Source organism: Cydia strobilella, chromosome 6 (genome assembly GCF_947568885.1).
Source record: "Cydia strobilella chromosome 6, ilCydStro3.1, whole genome shotgun sequence".
NCBI lineage: Eukaryota > Metazoa > Arthropoda > Insecta > Lepidoptera > Tortricidae > Cydia > Cydia strobilella.
The window spans coordinates 6658872-6672085 of record NC_086046.1 but is presented as its reverse complement, the minus strand read 5'-3'; the positions used below and the strand labels follow the sequence as shown (position 1 = coordinate 6672085).

The 13214-nt window shown below is 37.1% G+C and overlaps 1 protein-coding gene across 1 annotated transcript; it reads left to right on the top strand.

The window, feature by feature from the left end:
- Window positions 1-300: 300 nt before the first annotated feature.
- On the top strand, window positions 301-7660 carry LOC134742405 (glyoxalase domain-containing protein 4). Its single transcript, XM_063675545.1, has 6 exons — window positions 301-513; window positions 849-898; window positions 1785-2050; window positions 5259-5414; window positions 6198-6374; window positions 7384-7660. The coding sequence occupies exons 1-6, from the start codon at window positions 424-426 to the stop codon at window positions 7497-7499; spliced, it is 855 nt and encodes a 284-aa protein (XP_063531615.1). The 5' UTR covers window positions 301-423; the 3' UTR covers window positions 7500-7660.
- Window positions 7661-13214: the final 5554 nt, after the last annotated feature.

Below are 13214 nucleotides of genomic sequence, written 5' to 3'. Positions count from 1 at the left end.
GGTAAAAAGCGCCTACTAAAAATAAACTTGTATCAATGCGTCCTATGGATGTAAGTATAGTTTGTCAAAGGACTGTCTCATTTCAAACATAGACAGAGAGAATCATACTATCTTTGTCTTACACTAGTACTCGCACACATAAGAAAAGGATGAGTATTGTTTTTTTGTTCTTATTTATTGCCAATTTGGTTTGACCAACTATAATCGGTTTATGAACGCATCGCTGCGCGTGTTAATGTCATTCGTGCCTCTCTGACGTGACGCCTCTGTCATTACATGTCATTAGGTAGGACTCGCCTGTCATTTGTCATACGCCGCGTACTGTGGACGTGACCGAAATACTCTGTGATAAATATTATTAACGACTTTACGTGATATTTTATAATTTCTCACTAATTATTCTAAGACAAATATTGCATCAAAATGGTGAGCGGTCGTGCGTTGCATTTCGTGTTCAAAGTGGCTGACAGGACCCTCACAGCAAAATTCTACCGAGACATCTTGGGAATGAAGGTAAATTATAGCAATAAAATATCTAGTTGTCTTAGACAAGTTGAGCATAACAGATTGCTTAGCTTCGCTATAGTTATGTCTTTTATAATTGCTCCTGAGAAGCTTCAAGGTCGGTGTAAACAACCGGTCATAACGCGGCGTATCTAATAACTAAACTTCTGTTTTTACACACGTACATTTGTTTAAAATCCAATTTGATCTTACGCTGTGATAAATCAACCCAAATTTCGATAGTTATGCTCCTGTTCAGTTTTTAAAACTTACAAAAAAAACTGTCTAAATATGCTTAGTCATCGACACGAGTTTATCGCTAATTAAACGTGCTATTTTATTAGGTACTTCGTCACGAGGAATTCAGCGAAGGGTGTGAAGCGACCTGCAATGGGTAAGTTATTAACAGACATCAGAATCTAGGGGGCGTAATTTATTGACAGGCAGAGGGAGTTCCTATATCGATAAACTCAATTTTCGACGCTTCTCTCATATACTAGTGATCGCTTCAAGGTTTGTTTGTAAAAATATAATTTTATTGAATGTATTAAACATGAAACAAAACAATAACTAAATTCCCTTCTTTTTTATTTTAAAGGGATTTTTCAAACTTCACTCATCATTTTTTGCATCACATATTAAACCTGTCAACTAATTAATTGAATTTGGATAGTTTAAAAAAATTGAAATGGGTACTAAAATTAATAGATTGGCAACATAAACGGAGCCTTAAAATATATCAATAGTTGTATTTTAATGCCGTTTGAGCTTTTATTTATTTCTAGGCAGGTACCAAGTATTTATTTGGCAATGGAATTATTATATTGGAGACCATTTATGAAGCACATTTTAAAAAGAAAAAGGGCTATCTATTAATTAAAAAATGAAGTTCTTTTAAAATATTTTGATAGCAAATAAAGTTAAATGCACATTCAAAATTTGTATATCGATAATCATTACATACGCTGACATTTTAAAATAAAAAACCGGCCAAGTCGGACTCGCCCACTGAGGGTTCCGTACTTTTTAGTATTTTTTGTTATAGCGGCAACATAAATTCATCATCTGTGAAAATTTTAACTGTCTAGCTATCACGGTTCATGAGATACAGTCTGGTGACAGACAGATGGACAGCGGAGTCTTAGTAATAGGGTCCTGTTTTTACCTTTTGGGTACGGAACCCTAAAAAGGATCCTTATAAAATTATTGTGTTCGTATAATCATTGAACCTATGGGTAGTTGATTGATGCATGCAAACATGATAATTTTTCATTTCACAGACCATATGCAAACAGATGGAGCAAGACTATGGTGGGCTACGGCCCTGAAGACACACATTTTGTTGTTGAGCTTACATACAACTACGGGATCACACATTATGAGACAGGCAATGACTTTATTGGCCTCACCATACAGTCCAGCGAGAGTCTGCAGAGGGCTGCAGCCAATAATTGGCCAGTAAAGCAACAGAATGGACTGAAGTACTTGGAAGCACCTGGTGGATACAAATTCTTCATTGTTGATAAGCCGGAGCCTGTTGGGAAAGGTAATTTTAACATATATTTCTTTCGCTGTAAGTAAATACATCCACTAACAGCTTACTACTCATTTAACTGATCAATTGTAGATTATAGAGAAAAATTTTAAAAAATTAAGAAAAACTTGGCACACTATAACCTCGTTTTTTTAGCATTAGAAAAAAGGTAAACAATCTTGACGTGTTTTTTAATTGAAAAACGCTTTTTAATAATCAGTAACTATTACTTATGAAAGCAAAATAATGTAAATGATCGTATTTTGATTTATAATTGTTGCATATTTGCCGTGACTTATTCTTCAAAAGTTATATTCAATAAAAAGACATGTCAAGATTGTTTACCTTTTTTCTAATGCTAAAAAAACGAGGTATACCAAGAACAATAATAATGCAAATATATGTGCAGTTTTCTACCAAAAGGTACCACATTGTCGGTTGTCGATAAGGTTGATTTCAAATTGAAGCTACCTATATGGAAATAGCGCCTTATTGACAACTGTCAATAAGCACCCTTTTGGTTGAGAATAGCACATATGACCACAACAACAAAGAATACTAGAATGAAATAGATTCTTGAAAATAACTTATTTTCTTTAACAGAATATTTTATTCCCCATTGGGCGACTTATTTTGTTGCAAACATGCAAACACTATAAAAACCTATTGTTCATATTACCATGAAATGTTAACTGTCCAACCAAACCATGACAAATTGTTCCAATTGATTGGCGTCTATTTACGCTATTTCTTTACCTGCCGAAACATTTTAATTTTCCTCGTATTCAATCATAACAATTGCTACTGATAATAACCATCACAACAAGGATAAGTGATAAAAGATTGTATCAAGTGTACAGCCACCATCAGATATATCGGAGCGGCCAAGGTGCTTACAAATATCTGAACACACCTCTATTGTCAAGGCGTTAGAGTGCGTGTTCAGATATTGTGAACACCTCGGCCGCTCCGATATATCTGCTGGTGGCTGTACATGCGTTTTGTCACGCCGTTAGACAGTGATAAGCATTCAGCTGACTTCTGTAAGATATCAGTCTCTTAGTCTAACCCGTTCGTATAAAAATACCGAAAATCGATGTACAGGTTAGCCGTTTGGCACACACATACTAGAGGCCAAAACAAAATTTTTGACCCGCAGGTCCTAAAAAAATTTCGCTGCGGGGAGTGGTAAAACATTATTTTTTATGTATGAAAAAAAAACATTTTTTTCCAAAACCTATGGTATGTGGTATCATACGAAAGGGCTTTTTCAGGCGATTCTAAAAATATATCACATCATTACATTTCGAGATTTTTTTTTTATTAAAACAAAAAGAATTTTCGAAACATACCAAGTTTGGGCTCCTCCAGACACGATATGGCAGTTTTTTTTTTGTACAATATACCACAAATGATACGTGATATCCTCATGTCTAACTCCAAGAAAGCAATTTTGAAAATAATATCATTAACAATTTTTTTTTAATTTTTCAATTTTACAAAGTGACACAGTTCTACTTCAATCCCGATTTTACGAGACTTATGGAACTATACAGCAGATACGGTACATATTAATCATAAAATGATACGTAATATCCATATATCGAACGGGAAATACCTCTTTAACCCTTTAACTGCGCCTTTCATCAGTTGGTATAGTTTGTTTAGTTTTTGACGCAAAATATCAAGATTGTATCCTTCAGATCCCCCCCAGCAGCGAAATTTTTTTAGGAACTGCGTGTCAAAAAATTTGTTTTGGCCTCTAGTATGTGTGTGCCAAACGGCTAACCTGTACATCGATTTGCGGTATTCCTTTGAAATTGGGGTCGAGCGGCTTCCACTATCTATAGGTAGGATCTAGGACCTAGATAAAGTGAAATATGAGTGTTGTCTGGGCAGCTGAACATTGTTCTAAGTACAATAGTTACTTACATACATACTTCATTTGGAAAAATTCGGCACTTTGATCGCTTTTATTAGGGTTCCGTACACAAAGGGTAAAAACGGGACCCTATTACTAAGACTCCGCTGTCCGTCTGTCTGACCAGGCTGTATCTCATGAACCGTGATAACTAGACAGTTGAAATTTTCACAGATGTATAAATTTCTGTTGCCACTATAACAACAAATACTAAAAAGTACGGAACCCTCGGTGGGCGAGTCCGACTCGCACTTTTTTTATACAAGCTTCTGCCAGCGACTACGTTTGCATGGAAGGATGATGATGATAATTGATAAAACTATCCTATTCTAGGAAGGATTCTCGGGCCTCCTATCTCCATGCCAAATTTAATCTTTCTAAATTGGTTCAGCAGTTTCAGCGTGAACGTGTAACAGACAGAATACTTATGTTTTATTTTAGTTAGACAATATTTTTTATTAATTATTTCATACCTAATAACCAAACCTGTGATAACTCGGGGCACATTCTAGGGATTTGATATCGATAACCCAGGTTTGCTTATAACAATACAAGTTTACACATGTGTGTGTAGGAATAAAATAAGTATTATACAAACAAATAATAAAGTTTCACGGTATTTGTGCATGAAGCATTGAGAGATAAGTCTATCTTTCGTTTGTCATGCTGCTAAAATTGGTAACGCGTTGGTGAATATATTTACCGCTCAAGTCGTCACTTAGATATTCTGATGATAAATTGCAAAAACTTTCCATTTTTGTTTGTGTACAGTCGCCATCAGATATATCGGAGCGGCCGAGGTGTTCACAATATCTGAACACGCACTCTAACGCCCTGACAATAGAGGCGTGTTCAGATATTTGTGAGCACCTTAGCCGCTCCGATATATCTGATAGCGATGGCTACTGTAGTGCTACTGTACAACCAAACACCTACTCGTTGCGTGGCAATGTACAATTGTACAACGAGCTGCAAAAATTCGCTTCATGAAGTGGGTACCTATGCATTTTGCAACTGTGTTTACGAATTAGTTGCCTCCATATTTCCATAGTACTTACGCTTAATTTAATTCTGGGACCAACTTTAGATTTTCGAGCGCTCGAAATCAGAGACGTGCTCACGGCCTTCCGATTTTTGTGTCGATTTAAGGATTAAGTTCCGCATATGTAGGCACAATGTATGGAGTTTTTTTTTGGTTACCAAATCAATTTGTAATAACTAGATACCTACCATACTTATTAATTTAATTAAGAAGAATTAAGGGATAATCATAATAGTCGTATTTGCTTTCACTTTCAGACCCAGTCCAAAAGGTGACCCTGGCCTGCTCTAACCTGGCGAGGTCCATCGCCTACTGGAACGGCCTGCTGACGCTTAAAATCTTCGAGAAGAAGGACAAGTCCGTGGTCGTCGGCTTCAGTGAGGACCAGGCCAAGCTTGAGCTTGTTGAAATTGGTAATTTAATATTTTTTAGACCACGTCGGTGCATACACCATACGGCTGGCCTAATGGCAAATGGCTACTGTAGCGTTTTAACGCTTTTATATCCAGAGGTTTCATATGGGTGTTGCCGATTATTAAAAATCTGTTGCATCTACCTTGCGTTTTTAAAACCTCGTACAGTCAGCAGCAGAAGTTGCTAAGCGGGCGAGGTGTTCACAATTACCTTGACACGCTCTTATTCTCTTAACAATAAATTCGCGTCAAGATAATTTTGAACACATCGCCCGCTTAGCAACTATTGCTGCTGAACTACCTTTATTATTTCAATAGCGTCATTTTAATAAATTAATAATTTGATAAATGCTACTTCTTATCTTCCAGTATTTATCACATCTCACTTTCATGTTACTTTCCGCAGTTTGTGTCACTTGTGTTGTGTAACTACTATTTAAACATTGCAAATAATAGTGGATTAAATATCAGGTACTATACTAAGTACAATAATATCCGCTAGATCAAAAGAAAATTACACAGAGCAACCTAGTCCTACATAGTAGACTCAATGAATCTTGTGTTGTAGGCACTACAACAAGTACTTGGCTAAAGTGGTCATCACGCGTGTCATAAACACTTACAAATCAGTCTTAAAGTCAAGTTGTTTTAATACCTATTGTTCACGGACTTGGCAAACTACAGTTTAATCCATAATTCAGCAAGCATAACATTGTTTTAAGATTCAGTCTAGTTCAGTCTTTCCTAATTTCAACTTATTTCATGATTGTATTTATTTTACAGCGGAGCCCATAAACCGTGCGAAGGCCTACGGCCGCATAGCATTCGCCTGCCCATTTGACGAGCAGCCGATCATCGACAGCAAGATTCAAGCCGCCAACGAGAAGATCCTCACCCCCCTCATCTCCCTGGACACCCCCGGAAAGGCTACCGTGCGTGTCATCATCCTAGCTGACCCAGGTAAGCACCTGACGATTGCGCCCGACCATGGTTATATGGTAGAATGCCATAGAAAACTTAGATAAGCTGTCGCTATCGCTTGCCTATTCGGCAAATTAAGACGGTTGTTAAAAGAAAGGCTCATTTTACAGTTTTGGGTAGGGATGAATTTTTGGTAAAGCGAATGCCATTCAATCTGGTCTGACCTTTTAACTCAAACAGGAAAACATTGCTGATTGATTTGATTGATTGGTGCATTGATTTTGGATTCATAGAAAACAACGCAATCCATATTAAATATATTAATAACGGGTCACTCACGTATTTTAAGTCGAAAACGCTCGACATGTTTCACTCCGTATCATCATCGGTCATCGGGCGCGGAGGGCTGCGGCCCGCAGTCTGCGCCGGTCCGTCACCGTCGACGCAAGTTCCTGATGACGCTCCTCGGTACGGAGTGAAACATGTCGAGCGTTTTCGACTTAAAATACGTGACGTGAGTGACCCGTTATTAATATATTTAATATGTCTGTGTCTCACGGAAGTTTTGTTATTAAAACGCAATCCATGCTGCGAATCTCATGATCCTTATGAACGATTATATTTATGTACCCTCCGACTAAACTCAAAACTGAAACACGTATACGCTACGGTATACTAGCGGTATACGCTGACATATATGTAGCAAAAAAAACCGGTCAAGTGCGAGTCGGACTCGCGCACGAAGGGTTTCGTACCATTACGTAAAAAAACGGTAAAAAATCACGGTTGTTGTATGGGAGCCCCACTTAGATATTCATTTTATTCTGTTTTTAGTATGTATTTGTTTTTATAGAAATACAAAAATACATAAATACAGAAATACATCATCTGTGAAAATTTCAACTGTCTAGCTATCACTGTTCATGACATACAGCCTGGTGACAGAAAGACGGACAGAGGATTCTTAGTAATAGGGTCCCGTTTTTACCCTTTGGGTGCGGAACTCTAAAAAGGAGCAATAGCAGCTAAATTATGATTGAATTTCCAGACGGCCACGAGATCTGCTTCGTGGACGACGAGAGTTTCCGTCAGCTGTCCCAGGTGGACCCAGCCAGCGACGCTGAACTCGACAAATTCATCAAATCAGATAAGTCGCGCAAGTAATGCCTTAAGTATCTATGCCACGAGTATGTTGATTAGATGATATACTTCGAGTATTATTACATTGTTGTATTTGCTAAGACTGAAGCCCATTTTATAAATGCTAACATAATCGGTGAAACTGGGTTATTTATTTGGCTCCATAACTTCTCAAGCATTTTTTTTTAAATATACCTAAATATAATAAAATAAACTTTCAATTTACTCTATCTAGTCTTGGATATGTTTGGTATGGTGATGGTAACCGGTGTAATTTTTAATACCCTTGATTCGGGTCAGTGTTCTATTTTATGAAATGGGCATTATGTAACTGCTCAAAATTATAGACTGTTGAATCCTAGGTATTGGGTTCTCGCATCTTTCGAAGACACCTTGTATGTTTTGGTCCGCGAAAACACTGTACATATTTTATTAAACTTTTTTATGTAGTATTTGTAAAATGTGGCAACATCACAAGTTAACATTAGCATTCCACAAATTATTAATTAATATATTAATTACATACAATAATAGTTATATTATTAAAATGTTATTATTATCTCTTGTTCCGTGTTTATTAAAGTGATATCTTTTAATATACTATTGAAGTAAGTAGATCTTTGTTTTATTATTTCTCCTTATCAATAGGTATATATTTTAGTTTAAGTAGTTGTAATAAGCGCATATTTTTACAATATGTATGCTGTACCAACAACATCAATAAAAAATTAATATTTAGTAGTAGTTCAGCTAAAATTGTAAATAATATTGTAGCATAACTAACTTAGCGGTTACATTCACGTGTTTTTAGTCACTCGCGCGACATGTTAATATGTCTCACGATAGTTTAAATTCGAATATTGTAGCAATAAGCAAACAGTAGTTAGTCAAATTATATAGAACAAAACACTGGAATAAAAAATTATGTTTATGTCTACCAGTGTTGTGTGCGATCTTTGGCAGACTATCAAACCTTTAAAACCAAAAGGAGAAGAGGAGGTACTTAATTCTTATTTTATTTTCACACATTATAAAATGAGAGAACCTGTTTTAACTAATAGACTTTCTTCACAGGGAGTAAATATTAAAGTTTTATACTTCGGTATGCGTCAAGCTTTTTATACGATTAGCTGTTTATACGAAGATGATACCAAACTTGGCCTTGTCAAGATAAAGTTGAGGAACCCCCCCCCCATTTCCAATACAAAATGAACACACCTAGCGTGTTATTGGCAGTAAGCAAGGGTTACCGCCAAAGACGGCCATTAACGCACACGCTTACAGTTCAAAATAAACCTTACTGCATCGAAATATGCATGATTTATATAATAAATTATTCTAATTTCTATATAAAATAATCGTGGCGTTTAATGTAAATCAGGCTAACCAGCGGTTTGATTGTATCGGGTACGGGTAATACCGACGATGTTCCTGCGAGGAATCATTGCTAGAGAGACAATAGGCTAGATGACAAAAAGTTTAATCGTTCAGGTTTGTTTTTAGGATCAAATGTCTATTTAATAGGTATCATCATCATCATAACTTAAGAGCTTAATTGCTCTTGTCGGTGGAGTAATTGCCAGTCCAGTTAATAGGTATAGGAGTTCCATACTACTGTGAAACTGGGACGCTCCAGGGGATATGGGATGGGACCCATTGCATTAAAGTAATCTTGACTATCATTTCTAAAATTCAGAAATGATAGTCAAAGTCCGACAGCCTGATTTCACTCGCGAAACGCTCCTAACAAAACGATAAGTGAACGTGACGTCACGGTCACTGAGAGCCCATCTTGAAGTATGGACAAAACAAGAAAATTGCGTTTTTATCGGTGAAATATTGCGTTTTTGGATAAAATGTAAGGAATCGAATGGTACTCTTTTTTCCTTTTTGGAAGTTAAAAACAATTTAAATTTTGAAAGTTTCAGGTCCTGTATTAATTTTTGTATCATTTCCATATATTATTTTAATATCCACATTATTGTGATAAATTGCTCATTTGCTATCTATTTTACTAGATTTTGATATCAAATTCAACATGTGTCATCATCCCTATTTGTTGAGTACACAGTCAGCAGTAGTAATGGTATATCGGTTCGTGTTTATTATATTAAGTGGTCCGTACTTCCGTACAAGACTTCATTCCATGGTTAGCTGCTGCTAATAGCGCTTTGTCGTAGCCATATAGGGTTTCCTGGTATGTAGCGAAAATGCTTCGTAGAGGCGAAACGATAACGTACCGAGAATGGCTAGGCGTGAAAATTTCTTTCGAGTAGCTAATCTGATAAAGACAGTGCACGACTGGTTGTTGTGGAGATCTTTGAGGGAGATATCCCACCAGCGGATGTTTTCTGGCTGATTTAATGAACTCATGCAGATTCTATAATCATAACCGTCAAACTCTGTTTTTAGGGTTCCGTACCCAAAGGGTAAAAACGGGACGGGACGGGGGTATTACTAAGACTTCACTGTCCGTCTGTCTGTCACCAGGCTGTATCTCATGAGTCGTGATAGCTAGACAGTTGAAATTTTCACAGATGATGTATTACTGTTGCCGCTATAACAACAAATACTAAAAACAGAATAAAATAAATATTTAAGTGGGGCTCCCATACAACAAACGCGATTTTTTTGCCTTTTTTTGCGTAATGGTACGGAACCCTTCGTGCGCGAGTCCGACTCGCACTTGGTCGGTTTTTTTTAACTATACCTAAATTCGCCATACATTTTCTATGCAAGAATCAAACTAGCGTTCCATAATACCTATTAGCTATACTTCATAGATTTCATAGTTAAAAAAAACAGACTCGATAATTACAATTTGACAGTTATCTGTTAAAAAGATTCTAAAATTGAAAAATGGAAACTTAAGCGTTGCGAGGGTTTCAAAGCACGAGGGTTAAACAAATTTTGCCACCGAGTGAAACACAATTTTTTTCGCCATATGAAACAAATTAGAAGCAAATCGATTCAAAATAAATGTTATTAAATATTTATCATTCAAAATCATCACATAAAACTCAATTCTAACAGCAAACATAAGAAAACAACTAAAAATTTGCATTTGATTACTTTATTAAATCACATTTTAAATCGGGTCTATCGCGAATTTATTTTGTTACCTTTATTTACTTTACCCCACATGTGGATGAAATGCAACTTTCTTATCAGTTCTTGAACAAGCAAGAGCCTTTATATACCATCTGGGTGTGGTGAAAAATATTTTACCTACTAAGCCCCTGTGACACGGTCCTACGCTACACATTTCAATTTGTTTCACCGTACCAACCGCGTTAAAAATTACTTCTAGGCTACACTATAGACACGCTAACCCCTACCGTAATAACCGTTTAAAAGTAAATCTCGCCGCGAAGGGATTGCAGCGGGCAAATGACTTGATGGTATCGACCAAATAGGGGCGTCGTTCCCGGCGTGCCAAGCACAGGCGAGTCGAGGGCTCAGGCAAATCGGTGTAGGTAGGTAGATTCCGTGTAACGTAACAATTTTTGACAAATTAATTTTTAACAAGCAGAAACGTCTGCGAACGATACTAATAAGCTTAGAATAAACTTAAAAGTGGAAGTGGCTCTTACGGTAGATGTCGCTAGGGTCCCCTAGACCCATATAGTGGGAAGATTTGCTGACTATGGATGAGGTCTTGGTGGCTCAGTTGGCAGAGCGCTGGAGTATCAATCCAGAGGCCGTGAGTTCAAGTCTCAGCCAAGGCGGTAATTTTTCCACTATTAAAATAGATTTTTGACAGTTATTGAGCCTCATGTATTATATGATGCTAAGGTTTTTAGCTTATTATACACTGATGTGCCGTCGGAAAGTTTCCATAATTGCGAAATTTTCACATTGAAAAAGTTCGGAAGCTTCTCATATTTTTGTATGGGGCTCGACATTTTCCGTTGCCAAAATGAAAAGTCCCTTTAATTTATTATGAAATTTTCCTGAAATTCCGAGAACTTTCCCAACCTTAGGTATAGAACTTTGAAATGAATGACAGATAAACCGGGGGCCTACCGCCGACATCGAAATTCGTTATATGTCTATCTATCGCTCTTGCATATCCGCGCGATAGAGAGGCAGATAATGGTTTGCGATTTTTCGATTTTGACGGTAGGCTCTCTGGGTTTTACGATTTACGAGATCTCGCCTCGCACTCGCAATAAGAATACACGGGTCGCAAAACCGCACAATCGCGTGCCTGGGAGCCTCCGTGGAACTATTCGTGACACATTTTCTCGTCCATTTAATCGATTTTGTTTCGGTGCTCGGTGTGGATACTGCTTTATGATCATTGACTATTTATTTCGGTTAGGTTATTTACAGCTTGGAGATATTGTTGCCTAAATTCAAACAAAAGTGCAAGTAAGTTTGCACTGTCGAATTTGATCGGTCGGTGCTAAAAAGCTCTTGGCTAGGTAAGTATAGTTTAACTTAAAAATACCTACAAAACGAACCGTGTTGCGATTTTGTTTTAGGGTGCTTAAATTCCGTGGTAACTAATATAAATAGTTTGTACGGGTGGCCGCTAGCTGGCGCCGTAGGCCAAAAAACGGCCGTTTATGTCGCAAAAAACGTATATTTCGACACTCAAGGGAATCAGAATTTAAAGGGTACTGCCCGTTGACCTAGGACGATGAAATTTGGCAAGTAATGTCCTCTTACACTACAAGTACAGGGAAAAATCTGAAAACTATAAATTTGTAAAAAATAAAAAAAGCTTAATTTTGTACGGAACCCTCAGTGGGCGAGTCCGACTCGCACTTGGCCGTTTTTATTTATCTAAAATATAGCTGGTGACACCTGGTGTAATCAAATGGGAGAATCTCAGAAATTGCTTTGACAAGACGAGAACATAATTAATTAATTATGCACCGGAGCTCGTAGTTCTCGAATTTGCGGCTACAACATTTTTCGCTACTTCATGCGTCTTAATATTCCCTTGTCTTCGATTAAGGTAATTTTCCAGTGCATTACACTGCAGTAACTCACTATATTCGCGCTCTATTTTCGTTATGCTCCAACGGCGGCCGATTGCAATTTGCAATGCAACGGTTATGTTAGCGAGGTTTATTGCCTACACGTTATAACAGGGGTTTTGCATTTTACTCCATGGAAATATGGGTATTATTACTACATTTACATTATATTAACTATACTCGAAAACACGTTCAGAAGACCCAATTGACACAAATTGCCCAAGCTGAACCTTCGCTAACGCTCGGTCAATTATTAGGTACTTGTAGTATGGTGGCTCTAATATATTGCAGTGATTTTAAGGCACGCCATATCTTCCGTTTCCTTCCATTCCTGGCTTTACTTATAATAAGAGCGTTTCTGCTCGTTATGTACCTACCTATCCATTAAGAGTCCCCGGCAAGCTCGGCCGAATTTCACTTTCACATACAAACGGAGTTTCGTTCTCATTTTAAAACTACGTGTTGGATTGTAATGAAACTGCACATACAATGACATGAAGTATATCTAGGTCTGTAATTAGTTTTTATAGCTCCAGTTTACAAAACAAACAATATAGAGCAAACACAAGTTTTGTATGAAAAGCTTTAATTCGCTGTATTTTTTTTACTATGGTACCTGAAGCTACATAAACTAATTACAGACATACATATATATACCTTATCCTATTGTAAGTACAAACATTTCAGAGCAAACTAGCAATTTGCAAATATTGCAATGATTTTAAGGCACGCCATATCTCGTTTCCTTCTA